Raw genomic sequence first — 23,158 nt, forward strand, 5'->3', positions numbered from 1 at the left:
TTGTTCTGTCTGACTTTGATACCCTGGTGTTTGATAGTGGCTTATAGACAGTGTGTTGATGTTGAGTGTCCTTTGAAAAATGTGTAGGACCTCTCAGATGAACCTGCAACAAGTAGGCTGGTTTTAGTCTGTCCACTAATAAATTAGCAAGTTTCCCCTTGATCTTGATGGTGAAGTATTTCTCATACCTTGTTATAACAGGAAAAGGACCCACTTAAATGGGTTCCAAGGGTTTTCTGACTCTGTCACATCTCACAAATACATGGGAACAGGATTGTAGGTCTTTTGGAACAAGCACTGATCTTGATGCAGTATATGTATGTGTGCTGGGTTTCAGTTTTAGCATTTGCTCTTGTAGGTCAGATGCAAATGTATCACGATCAAGCTTTGTTGTTGGTTCCTTGAAAAATTCACCTGCTCGTTTGATAGTTTTCCCAAGTACCATCTGTGAAGCTGAGCGGCTTGACATTTCTCGAAGCGCAGTCCGCAATCCCAGTAAGACAGTAGGTCGGATTTCTGTCCATTTACTAGTATTATGATCATTAATAACTGACTTCAGAGTGCTATGCAGTTTCTCAACTTTGCCATTAGACTGGGGATGATATGGTGTAGTATGCTGGATTTTCATCCCACAAATTTTAGCTAAGTTTTTAAACAATTGGGATCTGAACTGTGCTACTTGATCAGTGATTACACATAATGGGATGCCGATTCTTGCAATCCAGCGATGGTGAAGGCTTTTGACACTTTTTCAGCTGTTATATCTTCAAGAGCTATAACTTCCATCCAGGATGTGAAGCGGTCAATAGAGGTTAATGATAGGTCATGCCATTGGAGGAAGGCAGAGGTCCGATGAGGTCAATGTGTACAACACTGAAGTGATCATCAGGCTCTTTGTATTCTTTGGGGTGTGGTTTAGTATGTCGAATGATCTTGGTTTTCTGGCAGCTGATACAGGATTTAGTCCATTGTCGTGCATCACTTCTTATGCTAGGCCAAATAAATCTACTAGTTAGCATCTTCACTGTAGTCTTTACACCAGGATGGGTGAAGCCATGTAAATGCAAAAATATTTGGCAACTAAATGGCTTGGGAATGTAAGGTCTGATGTTTGCAGTAGAAGTGTCGTACCAAAGCTTTTCTCCTGATGGAAGCTGATATCGCTTGAAATGTAAAGAGTTGTTGTCACTCTGAAGTTGCTGCAATTCTTCATCTTGGCTATTTTATCATAGTCCATTATTGATACTTCGTCAACTCTAGATAATGCGTCGGCAACAATGTCGTCTGGACCACTGACATGATGAACATGAGTTGAAAGTTGCGATATGTACTGCATCTCTCCTCTGCCTAGAAGATACCTTTATGTTGCTTTGCTTGAAAGCAAATGTGAGCAGCTTGTGGTCAGTGAAGATAACAAAGTTTTCTACCCTCCAGTAGATGTTTGAACCAAATGCACTATAGAGAATACGTACCACTTTGTGGGATATCGGGGGATGAACGTTGCTCACGTCCGCAGGATTTACCTCCTCATTGCCCTGCACGTGTCCCCTGGGTGGTGCTAAGCGAGCAACAGAAATAGGCAGCCAGTCTATCCTAGGATCTCCTGGCTTTCAAATTATGTCAAAGACACCATGTGGAAACAGCTCTTCTCAGAGCTCTTTAACAAGAAACATTGGTCCCACTATTCGTATTTTCCAACTCAATATAGAGAGTATCAGCAGAGCAAAGTGTGATTACCTCTCAAAAGTACTCAGAGAGAACAACATAGATGTTGTTGTCCTTCAAGAGACGCATGTTGCTAATGAAGAACAACTCCGTACTAGAGGTCGTATTGCTGGGTACAAGGCACTAGGAGCAACCTACCATGAAGCATATGGAGTGGCCACATATGTCCGTAATGACATCGAAGAAGCTGAGCTACTATCTCAAAGCACAGAAGAAAATGTCCATCAGGTTGTCATCCGACTGAATAATGTCTCGATCATCAACATCTACAAACCACCATGCATTTTATGGCCTCAGTATGTTGTACCAACTGCAGAACATCCTGCGATTTATGTGGGAGATTTCAACAGTCATCATGAACTCTGGAAGTATTCTAAAACAGATGATTGTGGACTTAAATTAATGGACTGGTGCGAAAGTAATAACCTCCATCTAGTATTTGATGCTAAAGATCGAGGAACTTTTCGATCAGCTGCATGGGGTAGAGATTCAAATCCAGATTTATGCTTCGTCAGCTCCAATATAAATGGAATTCCCTCGCACACTACACGCAAAGTGATGGGAGATTTCCCTCATAGCCAGCATAGACCAGTAATACTCGAATTTGGTGTCACAATTCCAATTATACGTTCAACGCCACATCCCCGATGGAATTTCCAGAAAGCTGATTGGTCTGCATTCTCTGTAGAACTAGATAAATGCATTCGTTGGATTCCCCCAAATCACCAAAGTTATCAACGTTTTGTTGGCGCAGTTATATCTACTGCTAAGAAATGTATGCCCAGAGGTTATCGGAAAGAATATGTTCCTGGCTGGAATGCCCAGAATGAGGAATTATTTAAGAATTTCCAACAAAACAGAGATGCGGAAACTGCTAACAAACTTCTGGCTAGCTTGGATGATCGTCGAAGACAAAAGTGGGTTGAAACTGTCGAAAGCTTAGATTTTACTCATTCTAGCAGAAAGGCCTGGGGCCTTCTTAGAAGGCTAGGAGAAGGTGCGCCAGTAGTGAAGGGTCAACCTCAGGTGACACCTGACCAAATAGCTTCCCATATTGTAACAACTTCTCGAGCTCCAGCTGATAAGAAGCATACAAAGTATGTTAGATGCCAGCTTCGTTCTCTGAAATCATCAGTACCTCGCATTTCTAGCTATTCACGTCCCTTTACAGCCCTTGATGTTCAAGAGGCCCTCAAAGAACTAAAACCTGGTAAGGCACCTGGATTCGATGGAATTCATCCAGAATTCCTCATACATATGGGAGACAATGCAAAGAGATGGATGGCACAGTTCTACACAGACATTCTTCAGACTGGACAAATCCCACCTGACTTCAAGAGGGCTAAAATTATTTCCATATTGAAGCCTGGAAAACCTGAAAACAGACCTGAAAGTTACAGACCAATAGCCCTCCTTAGCTATTGCTACAAACTCTTTGAAAGGCTTATCTACAACAGAATTGGATCAACCATTTTAGAACTCATTCCTGTGGATCAGGCAGGCTTCAGACCTAACCGAAACTGCTGTGATCAAGTACTTTCATTAACATCTTACATTGAGGCCGGATACCAGCAAAAGCTTAAAACATCTGCTGTCTTTGTGGACCTCACTGCTGCCTTTGATACCGTTTGGAGGGAAGGATTGATTTATAAATTACTCAGAGCTATACCCTGCAGAACGATTGCACAGCTTATCAACAACATGATCAGCGACAGGAAATTCCAGGTCTGTTTAGGTGAAAAGAAAAGCTCAGTGAGAAAACTGCATAATGGTTTGCCCCAAGGATCAGTTTTATCGCCACTACTGTTTAATCTGTACATCTCTGATCTTCCAGAAACAATATCCAGAAAGTTCTGCTATGCTGATGACTTGACCCTGGCCACACAACACAAGATCTTTGAGAAAACTGAAGACATTTTGACTCAGGACTTATCCACATTGGCAGAATATTTCAGGAAATGGAGACTCAGACCCAGTACAACCAAAACGGAGGTTTCTTGCTTCCATTTGAGCAACCGGCTCGCTAACTTAAAACTAAATATTACCTTCTCCAATCGAGTACTTAATCACAATAGGTATCCAAAATATCTCGGTGTTACCTTGGACCGGACTTTATCATTCAGACAATATCTTTTGAACTTGTCGAAGAAACTGAAAACCCGAAACAATATTATTCAGAAGCTAACTGGTACTACTTGGGGATCTACTGCAAACATCCTACGCTCTTCAGCCTTAGCACTGGTTTTCTCTGCTGCTGACTACTGTGCTCCAGTGTGGATTAATAGCCCGTATACAAAGTATATTGACCCACAATTGAATACCAGCATGCGTCTTATATCTGGCACCATCAGATCAACTCCAGTTCACTGGCTCCCACTGTTGTTAGGAATAATGCCACCTGACTTATGAAGATCCAGAGCTCTTGTTCGAGAGTACAACAAGATCTGCAAGAATCCTCTGCTACCTGTTCTAAATGACATACCAGCTCTTAGTCTCAAAAGACTGAAATCACGACATCCACCCCTTTGTGACGCTGCTCTGAAGACGTCCACCAACTTCAATGCTTTGGAGGAGTGGAAAAGCCGCTGGAATAACTCTCCCGACGTGCTCCTGCATAACATCTTCAGAGGGGAAAATATTGTAAATGGATCCCAACTGCCACGTGCAACTTGGTCCAGACTGAACAGGATCAGGACAGGTCATGGAAGGTGCAGGGATTCTCTCTACAAGTGGAATTTTGTACCATCTCCAGAATGTGACTGTGGAGCCCCTCGCCAGACTATTCCCCACATTGTAAGCGAGTGTCAACTACGGGCATATCCAGGTAGTTTGGAAGACTTCCTATCTCCAACAGTGGAAGCACTACAGTGGATTGATAAGCTGGACATTCAGATATAAGAGATAACACTAATGCCTGAACTGAATCAATGTTTTTTGTTATTGTGTATATATTGTATATTATGTATATAATTTCCTTGCCATACGCTAATAATAATGTGGGATATCGCAAGACATTGATTGTCCAGCGCACTTAGTGGGACGGCCTTGAAACTGAGTGTAGTAGTACACTATGCACTATGAATTATGCCAAAAGTGTCAGGTTCCAAATAATCTTTAATTAAAGAGTGGTAACAGGAGTTCCGTATTTCACATTTGATGATAAAATAATAATAATAATAATAATAATAATAATAATAATAATAATAATAATAATAATAATAATAATGGGACTGATGATCTAGGTGTTAAACCCCTTTAAACAACAAGCATCTTCATCATCATCAATAATAATAATAATAATGGCTTTACGCCCGCTAACTCCTTTTACGGTTTTCAAAAATGCAGAAGAGCTGGAAATGTTGTCCACAGTTCTTTTATGTGCCAGTAAATCTACCAATATGAACCATTGGACTGAGCCTGGAGCAATCTGCCAACTTTGTTATTATCATTATTTGGAATGTTTTATTTACCTTACACGTGCCATATAGAGTGGAGAGATGGCCGGACGTAACTACAGTACGTCACCTATGATTTTTAGGTGCTTAAATGTTATTTTAGCTGCCTAAAATAACTCAAATAGGTTCTAAAATATTTCTAGGCAGCTTCAATTTTACATATTTTAATAGGCATCTGTGATGTTTGCAGCAAAGAAGTGAGTGAAACTTGTTTTATATTTCCCTCTAACGAGTTGTTATCAATTTAGAAAAAATAAACATGGTATTTTAATTGATGCCTATTAAAATTAAAATAATTAAATTTATGCTGAAAGGCACGACAATCAACTCGGCTTCATATGGTCAAGCATTGAACCGGTTGCGTAAGGCAATTAAAGAAAAGTGGCGAGGAAAATTGAGCGCCGGTGTGATTTTGTTGCACGATAACGCAACACCTCACACGAGCCGCCAAACGTCCGAACTCCTGCAGCGATTCAATTGGGAGGTATGGCAACATCCTCCATTCAGTTCAGAAGTAGCGCCATGCGATTATTATGTATTCGGTAAACTGAAAAAAAGGATCTTGGTGGACGACGATTCCGAAACGATGAGGAGGTGAAAGCAGCTGTATCCAGGTGGTTACACAGCGCCGGAGGAGATTTTTACGCATCAGGAATCGGAAAGCTGGTTGACTGTTGCGAGAAATGTTCACAGTCTCTTGGGGACTATGTGGAAAAGTGAACTTACATTGTATGTTGTCATAGCCGTGTTGCCTATGTGTAGGTGGTTTCGTAATTGGCCATAACTTGGGAGTGTAACTTACTTTTTGATTTGCCCTCGTATTTGGATAGAATAACAAAATATAAAACATCGTAAGTTTAATTTTTGATCTTTATTGGTTATCTGTAGGAAAATTTGCAAACTTATTTTTTCTTTTAACTAACTTCCCGGTTTGGGCTTGAATGAGTTCATTTTATCTAGGAATGAATTCCGTCTCCAGGTGGGTTTCGGCTTGGTAATCCCGAAGTTCACATAGACCAAGAGTACCAGTCTACTACATTCTGTTGTGAGTTCCCATTTTCCAAAGTTAAGCATCATTCTCAAATTAGAATTTTACTTTGCAAACGATGTTGATGTGACCTATGAAGCCCTGAATATCGTGGGTTAATGTTGCTTCCTCAAATGAACAAAACTCACTAAAGCTGGGCAAAATGTGTAAGTCAAATGGAACTGTTCAACTTTAATTACATGTTTTGCCATGTGAAATATAGTGTCGATACGACAACGCATCACTGGACATGTTGGGTCAGTTGCCAAGATGTAAAATACTGTAGTCACCAGTGCCCGTTCTAGTCTATGAAGCATAATATTGTAATAACTGAAATAAAGAGAAGCGTATCACATTTTGGATTTATTAAACTAAATTATCCAATCAAGTTCACTCCACATTAGGACTGGAGAACTATATCATACGGAGTCCCAAGTTTAAATCCCTGATGCTGTCAGCTGTTATCTTGAGCATCGTTGTTCTCCATATGAGCTCGGTTTTTCGCAACGTCACTACAAAAAATTATTTTACATTGAAAATATTTTCAAAATATTCTTTCCACCTGTTGAGTGATTCCCTGGGATCTATGAGTTCTCCTAATTTACCCAAAACACTATACATTTCCTTTTCTCCCTCCCTTTCTGAGATTCTTTATTACTGTCCAGAAAGTTTTCCCTGCTGCTTGATGTAGCCTTTCCAGGTTACTACCGAAATCTTCCCATGATTTCTTCTTGGATTCAACAGTTATATGTTTAATTCCGTTTCTTTCATCTATGTACAATTCCCTGTGTGAATCAGTGCTTCCTTGCAGCCATTCCTGATTCGCCTTATTTTTTACTTTTAAAAGCTGCTCTCCTTCATCATTCCACCAAGATGTTTGCTTTTTCCCATCTTTACACACAGTTGTTCCTTGGCATTTCCTTGCTGTTTCTGCTACAGCATCCCTGTATGTCACCCATTCTCTTTTTATATCCTGAACCTACTTACTGTCTATTGTTTGGAACTTTTAACTAATATCCCTGTACTTCCATCTAATTTCTTCATCCTATAGATTTTCTACCATTATTCATCTGCAGACAGATTTCACTTTCTATATCCTAGGCCTAGAGATACGTAGTTCACTACAGATCAGATAGTGGTCTGTATCATCAAAAAATCCCCTGAATCTCCACACATTCATAACACATTTCCTGAATTCAAAGTCGGTAATGATGATATATTCTAGTATGGCTATGGTGTCTACCCTCCCATGTGCAGGCGGTGAATAGCCCTATGCTTGATGAATGTATTCGTAATTTCTAAACATGAACTAGCACAACAATCCTGTAAATGCTTCCCATTCTTATTAGATTTCATATATTCCCCACATTTATCCATCCCCTTCTCATATCTTTCAATCTATTCGCAACTCTTGCATGGAAATCGCCCATTAGCATTATCCTATACCTATTGTTGTCCCTGACTATGATGTCACGTAGTGCTTCATAAAACTTGTCAAAATACATCCTGATCTGCACCCTCATATGGTCAACACACGGAGAGAATTCTTGCCCTAATTCCTCCAGCAGCTAAATCTACCCATATCTTTTGCTCATTTACATGCCTAACAGAAACTACGTTGCATGCAACAGTATTCCTGATGAGCAGTCCAATCCACACCCTGCCTTTCCCTTGTGAGTACCTGTTAAGAATAGTTTATAATATCCTATCTCTTCCTCGTTATCTCCCCTTGCCCAAATATCACTAACTTTGGTGACTCAGCCGGTTCTACTTTCTTTCTTCCATAAGCCCCATTAAAATTGATAGCCCCCCCATCGAATTCCATTCCGTTCGCCAAGTGGTAATTCCTGCGAAGCAAGATGCTGCCTGTACATGCTACTTACTCATAGTCCAGTGAGGATCTCTCCTCTAACGGGTTAGGGACCAGCGGTGAATTGTGTAATTGTAGCCGCCTGAGCACAAGGAAGTACAATCAAACAATCACTACTGATCTGCATTTAGGGCAGTCGCCCAGGTGGCAGATTCCCTATCTGTTGTTTTCGTAGCCTTTTCTTAAATGATTGCAAAAAAATTGGAAATTTATTGAACATCTCCCTTGGTAAATTATTCCAATCCCTAACTCCCCTTCCTATAAATGAATATTTGCCCCAATTTGTCCTCTTGAATTCCAACTTTATCTTCATATTGTGATCTTTCCTACTTTTAAAGACACCACCCAAACTTATTCGTCAACTGATGTCCTCCCACGCCATCTCTCCACTGACAGCTCGGAACACACCACTAATTCCCTCCATGGGAATTTTCCATTCAGAATTGTTAGGCGGGCAATAATTCCATTTATGGAGATTTATCTCGCATCTCAGACTGTGCCTCTTATAAGGGCTTCTGATAAGTTCACCTGCATACACCCCAGCGTCAGTGGGTAGGGTCTGACACATACCACTCTGATGAGTCTAGTGTCAGACCTAAGACGAAACACTGGTTAATAGAGCAAACGCCTGAAAAGCCTCACATCTGATATGTTTTTGACACACCACTTAGTCGAGCAGCTCGTCTCCTTTCTCCCAAATCTTCCTAGCCCAAACTTTGCAACATTCTTGTAACACTACTCTTTTGTCGGAAATCACCCAGAACAAATCGAGCTGCTTTTCTTTGGATTTTTTCCATTTCCTGAATCAAGTAATCCTGTTGAGGGTCTCATACACTGGAAACATACTCTAATTGGGGTCTCACCAGAGACAAATATGTTCTCTCCTTTACATCCTTACTACAACCCCTAAATACCCTCATAACCATGTGCAGAGATCTTTACCCTTTATTTACAATCATATTTATGTGATAACCTCAATGAAGATCTTTCCTTTTATTAATACCTACGTATTTACAATGATCCCCAAAGGGAACCTTCACCCCATCAACGCAGTAATTAAAGCTGAGAGGACTTTTCCTATTTGTGAAACTTACAACCTGACTTTTATCCCCGTTTATCATCATACCATTGCCTACTGTCCATTTCACAACATTATCGAAGTCATTTTGCAGTTGCGCACAATCTTGTAACTTATTTATTACTCTGTACAGAATAACATCATCTGCGACAAGCATTATCTCTGATTCCACTTCTTTACACATATCATTGATATATATATAAGAAAACATAAAGCTTCAATAATATTGCCTTGAGATAATTCCCCTTTTAATTATTACAGGGACAGATAAAGCTTCACCTAATCTAATTCTCTGAGTTCTATTTTCTAGAAACAGAGCCACCCATTCAGTCACTCTTTTGTCAAGTCCAATTGCACTCATTTTTGACAGTAGTCTCCCATGATCTACCCTATCAAATGCCTTAGATAAGTCAATCGCGATACAGTCCAACTGACCTCCTGAATCCAGGATATCTGCTACAGCTTGCTGGAATCCTACAAGTTGGGCTTCAGTGGAATAACCTTTCCTAAACCAAAACTGCCTCCTATCAAGCCAGTTATTAATTTCACTAACATGTCTTATATAATCAGAAAGAATGCTTTCCCAAAGCGTACATACAATGCATGTCAAACTGACTGGCCTGTAATTTTCAGCTTTATGTCTATCACCCTTTCCTTTATATACAGGGGCTACTATAGCAACTCTCCATTCATTTGGTAAAGTTCCTTCATGCAAACAATAATCAAACAAGTACTTCAGATATGGTACTATGTACCAACCCATTGTCTTTAGTATATCCTCCGAAACCTATCAATTCCAGCTGCTTTTCTAGTTTTCAACTTTTGTATCTTACTGTAAATGTCATTGCTGTCATAGGTAAATTTTAATACTTCTTTAGTATTAGTCACCTCCTGTATCTGGACATTATCCTTGTAACCAACAATCTTTCCATACTGCTGACTGAATACTTCTGCCTTTTGAAGATCCTCTCATACACACTCCCCTTGTTCATAAATGATTTCTGGAATGTCCTTCTTGGAACCTGTTTCTGCCTTAAAGAACTTATACATACTCTTCCATTTTTCACTAAAATTTGTATGGCCTCCAATTTTGCTTGCCATCATGTAATCCTTAGCTGACTTCTTTGCTAGATTCAATTTTCTAGTAAGTTCCTTCAATTTCTCCTTACTTCCACAGCTATTTCTTTCCAACCTGCACCTCATTCTTAGTTTCTTTACTTCCCTGTTATAATATAGTGGATCTTTACCATTCCTTACCACATTTAAAGGTACAAACCTATTTTCACATTCCTCAACAATTGCTTTAAACCCATCCCAGAGTCTGTTTACATTTTTATTTACTGTTTTCCACCGATCATAATTACATATTGAAAACTCCCTCATGCCTGTTTTATCAGCCATATGGTACTGCCTAATAGTCCTAATTTTAATCTCTTCCTTTCTTTCACATTTATTTTTAATTACCACAAAAACAGCTTGGTGATCACTAATACCGTCTATTACTTCGGTTTCTCTATAGAGCTCATCTGGTTTTACCAGCACCACATCTAGAATATTCTTCCCTCTAGTTGGTTCCATCACTTTCTGAATCAGGTGCTCTTCCCATATTAACTTATTTGCCATTTATTGTTCATGCTTCCTGTCGTTCACATTACCTTCCCAATTGACATTTGGTAAATTGAGATCAGCCGCTACAATCACGTTCCTTTCCTTATCGTTTCCCACATAGCTGATTATCTTATCAAATAATTCTGAATCAGCATCTGCGCTATCCTTTCCTGGTCTGTAAACTCCAAAAACATCAAGTTGCCTATTATCTTTAGAGATGAACCTTACCACTAGAATTTCTTTTTTGTCATCTTTAATTTTTTCGTAGCTTACAAATTCTTCTTTCACGAGAATGAATACTCCCTCTACTACCATTCCGATCCTATCTCTACGATACACCCTCCAGTTCCATGAGAATGTTTCTGCATCCATTATATCATTTCTCAGCCATGATTCAACTCCTATTACAATATCTGGTAAGTGTATATCTATTAAATTACTTAATCTAATCCTTTCTTTACAATACTTCTACAGTTGAGCACTAACAGTTTTATGTCATCCCTACTTGATTTCCAGTTCCCTGTTCCCTTAACATTGCTCCCTAGGTCACCCTGTTTCCCTGAATGTACCTCCCTGTAACCCTTCTAAACAAATTTCCTAACTTATATGTACCACTGTGGTTTAAGAGAAGGCCATCTGAGTGCAGATCCCTATCTCCTACCCACCCATTAGGATCTAGAAATCTCACTCCCAGTTTCCCACATACCCACTCCATAATCTCATTTAAATCCCCAATCACCTTCCAGTCAGTATCCCTCCCACACAGTATTCCACTGATAACAATCTCCGCTTCCTTAAACTTCACCCTTGCTGCATTTACCAGATCCCACACATCCCCAACTATGTTGGTACTTATACCTGCTTGTCTTACGTTGTTAGTACCAACGTGAAATACTACCACCTTCTTCTTTCCCTCCTACTTCTCTTCTACCTTCCTCAACATCTGCCTTATCCTAATTCCTGGATAACACTCAACCCTGGTACCCTTTCCTCCACACACTTTCCTGATATGTCTAACGATAGAATCCCCAAAGACCAGAGCCTCAAGCCTACCCACCTCATTTGATCCCCTCCTCTCCTGGTCAGTCCTATCTTTCCTGACAGCTGCAGAAGCTACTTCCTCCTCCCTTTTCTCTATCCCATGACCCTGTTCCACCTGTCTTTGCCTATCCACTACTCCATATTTCCCTTTCCTACCTCTTCCCTTTCTCCTACTTCCACACTTCTCGGCAACATTTCCCCGTTCATCTTCCCTCAGTTGTTTCTAGACTCGTGACTCGTACCAATTTCTCACCAACACCTGTCCTGAATTTTGATCCTGAATGGAGCCCTTAGCCTGTAATCTCCTTCCCCTTAAAACATTAGACCACCTATCTTCTACAATTCCTCCCTTTCCTTCCCGTCCCTCTATTACACCTACTGTATCCTGTACATTGTTTGGAGGCCTACTTTCCTTCCTGTCCTCTGAGAGAATCCTAATTATCTCCCTCAGGCTCTCCAACTCTTCCCTCATACTCCTAAATGCCTGGGCACACCCACAGTTCCTACACTTGCACTGCTTAGCCATTCTTTACTAGATAATGAAAAAAAAAAGAGAGAAAAGGAAAAATAAGATAACTTATTCTGTGCAAAATAAAAATGAAAGGAAAGAACTATTGTCTAGGTTAGTTCACAAATATCACATGACAGTAAGTTAATTAATATAGGCTACTACTACACTACATGAATCAGAAAATGTCAGAGATGCCCACTACCATTCCATAACAACTGGTATCCCGATTTTCAGGACCAATTTCTAGGCCATTAAGCCGTTGCCCATGGTAGCAGGACTTTATTTGAAACCTTGTCAACCAAGGATATTGCTGTAATAATAATAATAATAATAATAATAATAATAATAATAATAATAATAATAATAATAATAATAATAATAATAATAATAATAATAATACTGACTAATTTTAGCAGTAATGCAGTATAACCTAAATAACTATATGGGGGCGTAATTAGTGCCGGCCTTGTGGTGTAGGGGTAGCGTGCCTACCTCTTACCCGGAGACCCTGGGTTCGATTCCCGGGTAGGTCAGGGATTTTTGCCTTGATCTGAGGGCTGGTTCGAAGTCCACTCAGCCTACGTGATTACAATTGAGGAGCTATCTGACGGTAATATGGCGGCCCCGGTCTAGAAAGCTAAGAATAACGGCCGTGAGGATTTGTCGTGCTGACCACACGACACCTCGCAACCTGCAGACCTTCGGGCTGAGAAGCGGTCGCTTGGTAGCCCATGGCCCTTCGGCGCTCTTGCGCCATGGGATTTTAGTCGGGCGTAATTAGTGTAGTGGCTTAGCTGTTGGCTTTCTATCCGGACGGTCGAGGTTCATTTCCCGATCGATACCGGCTTGAAATTTTCACGTGAGAAACACGTATTGTCAAGAAAGGGCATCCGACCTTAAACCGCAGGCCGAAACCCAAAGTGCCGGGCTGAACGGCTCAGACGGTTGAGGCGCTGGCCTTTTGACCCCAACTTGGCAGGTTCGATCCTGGCTCAGTCCAGTGGTATTTGAAGGTGCTCAAATACGTCAGCCTCATGTTAGTAGATTTACTAGCACGTAAAAGAACTCCTGCGGGACTAAATTCCGGCACCTCGGCGTCTCCGAAACCGTAGAAGTGGTTAGTTGGAACCGTTGGGACTTTGGATTGTCAAGACGTCAGCAAGATAGTTTTCAGATATTGGGGTGCCATGTGGTCAGGTAATGACATACTCAGCCGTATTGCGTGACGAACTCCGCTGTTTCTCATATCAGACAGCTCCTTAGTTCTTCTCACGAGGCTGCGTGTGCCATATTGCAGCCCTCAGTTCATGCCAGGAATCGAACCGTGTTCACACACGCTACCCCTACACCACGGGGTTGGCTACAGTTCCACTGATATTCTAAAATTATTCTTTGTGGGACGAAATAAAAAACACTTTAAGGAGACCGCTTATCCCGTTCAATTGTGTTCTGCCACGGTCAAAGCACAGCTGGGATGAAATGAAACTAGCCACCCAATGTATTGAGGGGAATCACACGAAAGGATCAAGGGACGTAGAGACTCTCATAAACCATATTTCCTTATGCTCGGATCTTCTGTAGCTTAATCTAAAGTAGGCCTTGTTTTTCAGTGTTTCGAAGGAAATTATGAATGTTCTAAAATTGCATGTTATTCCTGAGTTGTCTTGGCTCACGCCATTGGTACGAGTACCTTTGGTTAAATATTACTATTGTAGAGAATTAAGGGCGTGCCACTTAGCACTGATGTGGAGATTTTTCATGTTTGTGATTATGTCTGTGTGTATCTGTCCCGTGTTTCGTTAGTGGTAGGCAAATGCTGAATTACACTCCAGAAGTACCTGGCGGATGCTTATGGTTGGAAATACACAATCAAAGACAGCTTCCTACTCCAAATAAAGGATAAGAGCCCTGTGGATGGAGTTTTCCACTCACCTGTCGTAGTCTGCCTTGCAGTACAATTTTGCATTACGCCAATAACAGGAGTGATTGAGGAGTACACCACACTCGCAACAAGCAAGACAGTGCTCGTGCCAGCTAGCGTCCGCCACTCTCATCAGGTATCGGTCGTGGATCTTCTGACCGCAGCCTTCACACATCTCGTACGTCTTCTCACATTTTACTGTCCCGGCTTCTGCAACCACACATGGGGAATTGTATAGTGAGTAAGCATCAAAATGGGACACAATAACTTGATGGTGATTGTATAAAGCAAGGCTTATTTGTATAGTCACCGACCAATTGATACAGAAACAATGGTCCATAACTTTTTTTAAATCGCACCGACACAGCCAGGTCTTATGGCGACGGTGCTACAGGAAAGAGCTAGGACTAGGAAGGAAGCGACCGTGGCCGTAATTAAAGTAAAGCTCCAGCATTTGCCTGGGAAATCAAGGAAAACCATCTTCAGGGCTGCCGAAAGTGTGGTTCGAACCCACTATCTCCCGAATATAAGCTTCACAGCTACGTGACTCAAACCACGTAGCCAATTGCTCTGTTCGTTCCATGTCCAATGTTATTCCAGAGTGCTAACCATGTCCAATGTTGGATAACTGTGTGTTAACTCTACTTTATGACTTGTAATGTTAAGCTCAAAAGCCGTAGTGTTGAGCACTGGAAACAATATTAAGCTGCTTGTGAAATTGTAACTTATATGATGATGCTGGATTTAGAATCTTCAAATAGCAGTATTTCTTGTAATGTTTCTTGTAATATTCTCTTTCCATGGACTGTTTTGTTGTACTCTTGTTGTTGTTGGATAATTTTGTTTTAACTTTGATATCGCACTACTGTAAGTGACCATTGCTACCGGGATATTTCCCAAATTGCGATTTATTTGTTAATAATAATAATAATAATAATAATAATAATAATAATAATAATAATAATAATAATAATGTCCGCCTCTGTGGTAGAGTGGTTAGCATGATTAGCTGTCACCCCCGGAGGTCCGGGTTCGATTCCCGGCTCTGCCACGAAATTTGAAATGTGGTACGAGAGAAGGAACAGGGGCCACTCAACCTCGGGAGCCCAACTGAGTGGAGCCATCCTCGAAGTGGTTTTCCGTGGTTTCCCACTTCTCCTCCAGGCAAATGCCGGATGGTACCTAACTTAGGCCACGGCCGTTTCCTTCCCTCTTCCTTCTCTATCCCTTCCAATCTTCCCACCCCCCACAAGGCCCCATTTCAGCCATAGCAGGTGAGGCCACCTGGGCGAGGTGGGCTACTGGTCCTGCTCCCTAGCTAGATCCCCGACCCAAAGTCTCACGCTCCAGGACACTGCCCTTGAGGCGGTAGAGGTGGGGTCCCTCGCTGAGTCCGAGGGAAAATCCAACCCTGGAGAGTAAACAGATTAAGAAAATAATAATAATAATAATAATAATAATAATAATAATAATAATAATAATAATAATAATAATAATAATAATAATAATAGTCTAATGATAATAATAATAATAATAATAATAATAATAATAATAATAATAATAATAATAATGCTGTCCGGCTCCATGGCTAAATGGTTAGCGTGTTGGCCTTTGGTCACAGGGCTCCTGGGTTCGATTCCCGGCAGGGTCGGGCATTTTAACCATCATTGGTTAATTCCGCTGATACCGGGGCTGGGTGTATGTGTCGTCTTCATCATCATTTCATCCTCAACACGACGCGCAGGTCGCCTATAGCCGTCAAATCAAAAGACCTGCACCTGGCGAGCCGAACTTGTCCTCGCACACTCCCGGCACTAAAAGCCATACGCTATTTCATTTCATAGTAATGCTTTATTATTTGCTGATGGCTTTGTGTAGAGAGCAGGCTGATCGTTATTTGGACTGTTCTAAAAGAATTGTTAAATGAGGAAGTGTCCATACATGGCAGAAAGTGGTGGTACACTTTGGTACTCGTGAATATTTTACTGGTAAATATGTAGATCTTTTTTCTCATTTATTGGTTCAGATTTTGTCTCTATAGTCCCGGACACTCCTGTCATTTTGTGATTTTCGCTTAATCACGAATGGCCACAAGTCTTAGACGCATTATATGGAGAGGAGTGTGTCAGGTATTTCTTAAAATTTCTCCGGACAGCCGGCGCGACGGTAGCGCGTTAACATGCGCAGTAGTTCTTCTTCTTCTACTGCTTTTCCCACACCTTTGGGGCTGGGTTTCGGGTGCGAACTCTGTCCAACATGTGCATTTGGCCCTGTTTTACGGCCGGATACCGTTCCTGACGCCATCCCTATGTGGAGGGTATTGCGTTTTTCTGTGGCGGTTCTCTGAATATGAAGACGAGAGTGTTGGGACAAACACAAAAACCCAGTGCCCGAGCCAGAAGAATTAACCAGACACGATTAAAATCCTCCGGAATCGAACCCGGGACCCTCTGAACGGAAGGGCTCAACGCTGGACATTCACCCAAGGAATTGGACGGTAGTTCATATCTACATAATCGTCTGTATGTTTATGAAAATCCACAGTCTGTTTCCAGTCATTCGACCGCGTCAGGAATGGAATGAATGAAGCCCCCATCTAGCGGCGAGGATAGGAATTGTGCCGGCTGTCGAAGCCTGTTGCACTCCTTTGGGGCAATGATTAATGGCTGACAAATGAAATGATAATGAAAAATGTTGCTGGAATGAAAGATGACAGGAACAACCGGAGTACCTGGAGAAAAACCTGTTCCGCCTCCGCTTTGTCTAGCACAAATCTCATACGGAGTGATCGGGATTTGAGCCATGGAACCCAGCGGTGAGAGGCCAGCGCGCTGCCGCCTGAGCCACGGAGACTCTAATCGTCTTATGTCTGTACTTTTTCAATATTAACCTGATGGTTACAGGGGTCCCGGGTTCGATTCCAGGCAGGGTCGGGAATTTTGACCATCATTGGTTAATTCCGCTGACACGGGGGCTGGGTGTATGTGTCGTCTTCATCATCATTTCAACCTCATCACGACGCGCAGGTCGCCTACGGGAGTCAAATCAAAAGACCTGCACCTGGCGAGCCGAACCCTCCCGGCACTAAAAGTCATACGCCGTTTCTTTTTATTAACCTGATACTTGGTTTATGCACCGGATGGGACTAATGATGACCTATGTTGAGTTCGGTTTAATTTTTGTCTGTTTGCCCGTCAGTTTGTTACATGATCGCGGGAGAACGGATGAGGCGATTTTCTTTTAACTTGGTATTTAAAGACGAGTGGGATCTTAGCTATAAATTGTTCTAAAAAATCAGTAGGCCTCAGAGGCGGTCTAAATCATAAAACACGATGTGTCTCTGTTATGGTTGGTTTCACAGGAAAATTGCTTACGACAAAATTGATTTATAAACTTTTTATTCTATTCCATTTTTCCGATTCAGTTAAAAATGCAGGAAATGCCAGTCGTGGTAGCGTGAAAGTTTAAGTCGAGGAGCCGATAACTAGCTCTGTGGAGTCTTGCTATGGACATGATCCCGGCAACGTATCTTTTGAATATTAACGTGATACTTGGTTAGTGCAAGAGTGAAGAATGTTGCCATTGATCATGTCTATAAGAGTGAAGAATATTAGCCTTCACTACGGTCTGGAGATAAAAATGAAAAAGACCAAACTAATGGCAGTTGATTGGCAAGATCAAATCCAACTTACAGGATGTATAAAGGACCTAGAGACAGTATGGGAATTCGTATACCTGGGGTCAGTTATCAATGACACGGGAAGCTGTGAAAAAGAGATCAAAAGACGTCATTCCTAGGTCGTGCTGCAATGGTTAAATTCACTAAGATCTGGCAGAACCGAGCAGTATCAAAAGCTGCGAAGATGCGCTTGGTGGAATCACTAGTGTTGTCAGTCTTTTTGTACGGCTGTGAGACCTGGACCGTGAATGCTTCAGACAAACATCGAATTGATGCCTTTGAGTTGTGGTGTTGGTGGAAAATGTACTCTGTATGGAAAGAAGGACTAATGTTTCCATTATGTACTAAATGGACTTCAAGAAACGTCCATCTTCCTATGTGAGTGAGTGATACCTCCAATTCCTTGGCCACATTTTCAGGAGAGAAAGAGAGAATTTGGAAAGGACTATCTTGCAAAGCGAAGAGGAAGGCAGCAGACAACGGGGAAGAACAGCAAGTAGATGGTTAGATCAGGCGAAGAAGATCACGGGCCTACCTTTTCAGACCATGAGGAAAGCTGAACACCTCTCGGCATTGAGGCACTTCGTGAAGGCTGCAAAAGAGGTGTCTACCGGGCGAGTTGGCCGTGTGGTTAGGGGCGCGCTGCTGTGAGCTTTCATCCGCGAGATAGTGGGTTCAAATCCCACTGTCGGCAGCCCTGAAGATGGTTTTCCGTGGTTTCCCATTTTCACACCAGGCAAATGCTGGGGCTGTACCTTAATAAAGGCCACGGCCGCTTCCTTCCAACTCCTAGGCCTTTCCTATCCCATCGTCAGCTTTAAGACCTGCGACGTAAAGCCACTAGCAAAAAAAAAAAGAAAAAAAAGAGAAGTGATAGAGTTACGAGGTCATGACGCTGACGACGCTTGATTTTTATGCTGGAAGAATGATATCAAATTAAGAGCCGCAATAATGAAAAAGAAAAGGATAGACTAAACCGGAGTATTCAAAGTGTGGTACGCGTACCACTAAGGGTACACGGGGTCATCTCAAGGGGTACGCAGATTTATCGTAGCCTCTAACTGGTTTCAGTGAGATGTTCAGAAAAGAGTTGAGCCTGCTCATTTTCAAGCCCCTGAGGCGCATGACCCAGTAAGGAGGAGTACCCGAGCCGAAAGCTCCACAGACATAACAATCGACTCAATAAAGCCACCATGAATCAAACCACAGAACACAAACACGAGGCAGACACAGCACAGAAACTACCTCAACCACCACAGCCAACAAAATCAACCACCCGCAAGGGCCCCCCCCCCACCCCTTACGTTGTACACCAGTGACACTAGGTCAATTGAAATGGAGCTTTTCAAAAAGCTGACGCATGAACAGATAAACTAGTATTTCTCCAGGCCGCGAACTGATGCACATGACGAGCTATTAGAGCTACGAAATCGCTTTCGACGTGCTGAGAGGGCTTAATATTAAGTTCTCACAAGTATTACCCAACAGCACAATTAAGCGGTTCGTAGTGAGAACGCTCATAAACAACACACATAATGCGAACGATATCCTGATTGCGCTGAAATCGCAGGATATCCCAGCATTCTCAGGGTCGCGGATGCGAACAGGGAATAGGCCAGTCGAAGGCCACCTATTCCTGGTTGCCGTGGCAGACGTCCCAGGAGCGGACAACATGGGGAAAATGTGCCTACTGTCGAATATGCTGGTGACAATCGAGCCATACCGCCCCCAGCCACTGGCCCCCAATGTGGAGTGTGTCAGAGGCACGGCCATTCAGGGGCGGCCTGGCGACTGGATCCCAGATGCCGCAGATGTGTCCGGCTCCATGGCTAAACGGTTAGCGTGCTGGCTTTTGGTCAGAGGGGTCTCGGGTTCGATTCCCGGCAGAGTCGGGTATTTTAACCACCATTGGATAATTTCGCTGGCACGGGGGCTGGGTGTGTGTGTCGTCTTCACCATCATTTCATCCTCATCACGACGCGCAGAACGCCTGTGGGCGTCACATCAAAAGACCTGCACCTCGCGAGCCGAACATGTCCTCGGACACTCTCGGCACTGAAAGCCATACGCCACTTCACTGCCGCAGATGCGCCGCCCCCCAGTTGTCTCGCGATTTCCCCCACGGCAGCGACCCCGCGCACTCTTCAGTGCGCTAACTGCGGGGAGAAACACGCGGCTAACTACAAGGAACGTCTCAGCCGCAGGGACTACGAAGCCGCAAAGGGCAAAAGGGTCACAAGCGTGGCGACCCTAAAGCCCAAGCAGGCCCCTAAGGCACAGGCCCTTCAGGCAAAAAGAACCAAGGCCCCTCAGACAAAAAGAAACCTTCAGGTCCCGCAGGCTCCTCAGGCAAAAAGGGCCAAAAACAAGGCCCATCAGGCAAATCAGGCCCTTCAGGCAAAGGCAAACACAATTTGCAACCCCCACGGACGGAGGGTGAACCCACCCCAGGGCCCTCGGTCCACAACCCCCCCCCCCCCCCATGTCCACCGTCCAAGGAAAGACCTCCAAGAATAACAGAAATATGATGAAGGCCCAGCCCCTACAACAACCAAAAGGCAGGACAAGTCCACGAAAACTGCCCCCGAGCTGCCCCAGGTGCCCCCCTGGCCAGCTCCATCCCCACGGAAAACCTGTCACTAGTATACCGGCACCTGCGACACCGCCCCCAACGCTCGCCCACTGCACCATACCAGCCTCACCCATCTCACCATCTACACCTGAAACACAAAACCAAGTACAGCAGCCCGCAGGGAACATGACAAGAAGGGCGTTCAAGGAAAGGATAGACGAAATTCTGAAAAACGTCTTTGAACTGGAAACTAACCGCAATCATAACCGCTGGGGTTGTGATGGTCAACATGCTGGCCGCGGCACTGTCAATGCTCTGGCTAAGGGACCTGGCTAATGCGATCTCCGACCTCCTGACCCAAGATGCCTGAACAACCAAGCGATGATAATAATAATAATAATAATAATAATAATAATAATAATAATAATAATAATAATAATAATAATAATAATGACAACACGCAGGGGCGTCGAGTATTAATATGGAACTGCCAGGGCGTCAGGTCCAGTAAATACGAACTTGAAACCTTCCTAGCCGCGAACACCATACATGTAGCACTCCTAACAGAAACCTTTCTCCCACCGGGGCCGAAATTCACCATGAGAGGCTACAGGGTACATAGGCGCGACAAGGCTAATCGAGTCGGAGGGATGGCAGTTCTGGTAAGGAAAGACACCAAACATATGGAGTTAAACTCGAACTGGAGGCATGCGGAATTGCCATGCCAGTGCGAGGAACACTCATTAATGTCATATCGGCATACGCCAGACCGAAAGGCCTAAGCACACAAGACATAGAAGCAGTACTAAGTTAAACCGAAACACAATACTAGGAGGAGACCTAAATTCAAAACACGCCAGCTGGGGCTGCCTGAAACCTAACTCAGAAGGCACAAAGCTGTACAACCACATGATATCCCAGGACTACGTGGTAAGAGCCCCCAGCGAGCCCACGTTCCTAGCACCAAAGGGACAGGTCTCTGACATATTAGATATAGCCCTACTGAGACATATTCCTCAAGGGCATAGCATAAAAGTAATAAACGACCTAAGTTCGAGGCATCAACCAGTGTTATTTACACTGAATGCGAACCCAGAGGAATATGAGAAAAAACCCAAACGCCGGCTCAATTATAAAGCAGTCAATTCGAAAGAAAACTGGACTCACCTCTAGAGAGGACTGAGGACATACAAATAGAAAGCCCCAGTCCAGATTGACGCCGCAGTCAGAACACTGGTAGACGCAATCCAGGCAGCCACAACAGCGAGCATCCCCGTACACAAGCGTAAACAGAACACCAACATTGAGATACTGACCCACGTTAAAGACCTAATCCGCAAGCGCAACCAACACAGGCGCAACTGGGCCCGATACCACCGCGATGAAGACAGGGAAATTAAAAACCACCTTAAAGCCGAAATCGAAACCCAACTACTGAAACATAGATCGCGGGTCTGGAACAACAAACTGAGTACGTTTGACACAAACACCAGACCGGTGTGGAACTTAGCGAGATATTTCACGCGAGAACCACACGTGATTCCAACAATCAGGGGACCAAATGGACCAGTATACGAGAACCGAGATAAAGCTGAGGTCATAGCAGACTCACTGGAGGCGGCCTTTACACCCAACGAGGAACCGTCCGATCCCGCTTTCACTAGGCGAACAGAGGCTAAGGTAGCGGAATTCCTCGCAAACGCACATAAGCCTGAGGTTAAGAAGGCTAATATACACGAAATTAAGTGGATAATAGATCACCTTAACCCGAAGAAAGCACCCGGCCCAGACAAGATCCAGAACATAACAATCAAGAAATTAACTCAGAGAGCCCTCACACTATTCACCAAGATACTGTATATAATGCAATATTCCAATCGCAATATTATCCAGAGCAGTGGAAAAAGGCGATCGTACACAAAATATCCTACCGCGAAACACATTCCGTTCAGCCACAGGGTTAAGAGGTCGGAGGTCCCAAAATACCCACCTCCTAAGCTGATATCCACTCACAACACTGCACCACTCAATATCTCGCACACATCCCACACTGCAAACACCTGTATATATGTACATGCCTATTATGTCTAGTATGTTACAGCTCTAAACACCACAGGGAAGTAAGCGAGGAAGGATCGAGAGAAGAAATACAAATGACGAAGGCAACAGAGACATATAACAAGAGACGACTCAATCCACCTCCGCCCCCCACCAGTGACAAGGGAGTGGACAGAAAGCCCACCTTTAGAAACTACATACTAATCATTCTATTATGCAATTATTTCATTAATTCCATTGTTTTTTTCAGTTATAACTTTCCAGTTATTGTTTACACTGTTTTACAGTTATATAGGACATCCAGGACACGAGAGCGGAAGAGCAGTCCGCACTGTGTTGATATTGAGTTCGAGACGTGTATAAATGTATATAGTTACAGATTGCAGCGATAAGTGTGTGCCACCAACACCGCAAGAACGGGACATCATCAGGTGAAAAAGGAGAAGCCCCTTACCTTCAGTAAGGCTTGGCTCTACTTCCCCTTCTCCTTAAAAGAGACTTGATGCCAGGGACCGCCAAAGCCCAGACGCTAGTGGACCCGAGCCGCACCCGGCAGTGACAAGAAGGACTGATCCCCATAATAATTGACAAACGCAAGGAAAATGGTTATGAT

At 43.1% G+C, this 23,158-nt stretch overlaps 1 protein-coding gene across 1 annotated transcript in view; it reads right to left on the reverse strand.

Moving 5' to 3' along the window:
• Lmx1a (LIM homeobox transcription factor 1 alpha) overlaps positions 1-23,158 on the reverse strand; it is a 275,615-nt gene that overhangs the window by 55,452 nt on the left and 197,005 nt on the right. The window contains exon 5 of the mRNA XM_068226504.1: positions 14,248-14,443. Within this exon, the coding sequence (XP_068082605.1) occupies positions 14,248-14,443 (196 nt within the window). The remainder of the gene's footprint in view (positions 1-14,247; positions 14,444-23,158) is intronic.

Source organism: Anabrus simplex, chromosome 2 (assembly GCF_040414725.1).
Source record: "Anabrus simplex isolate iqAnaSimp1 chromosome 2, ASM4041472v1, whole genome shotgun sequence".
Taxonomy (NCBI): domain Eukaryota; kingdom Metazoa; phylum Arthropoda; class Insecta; order Orthoptera; family Tettigoniidae; genus Anabrus; species Anabrus simplex.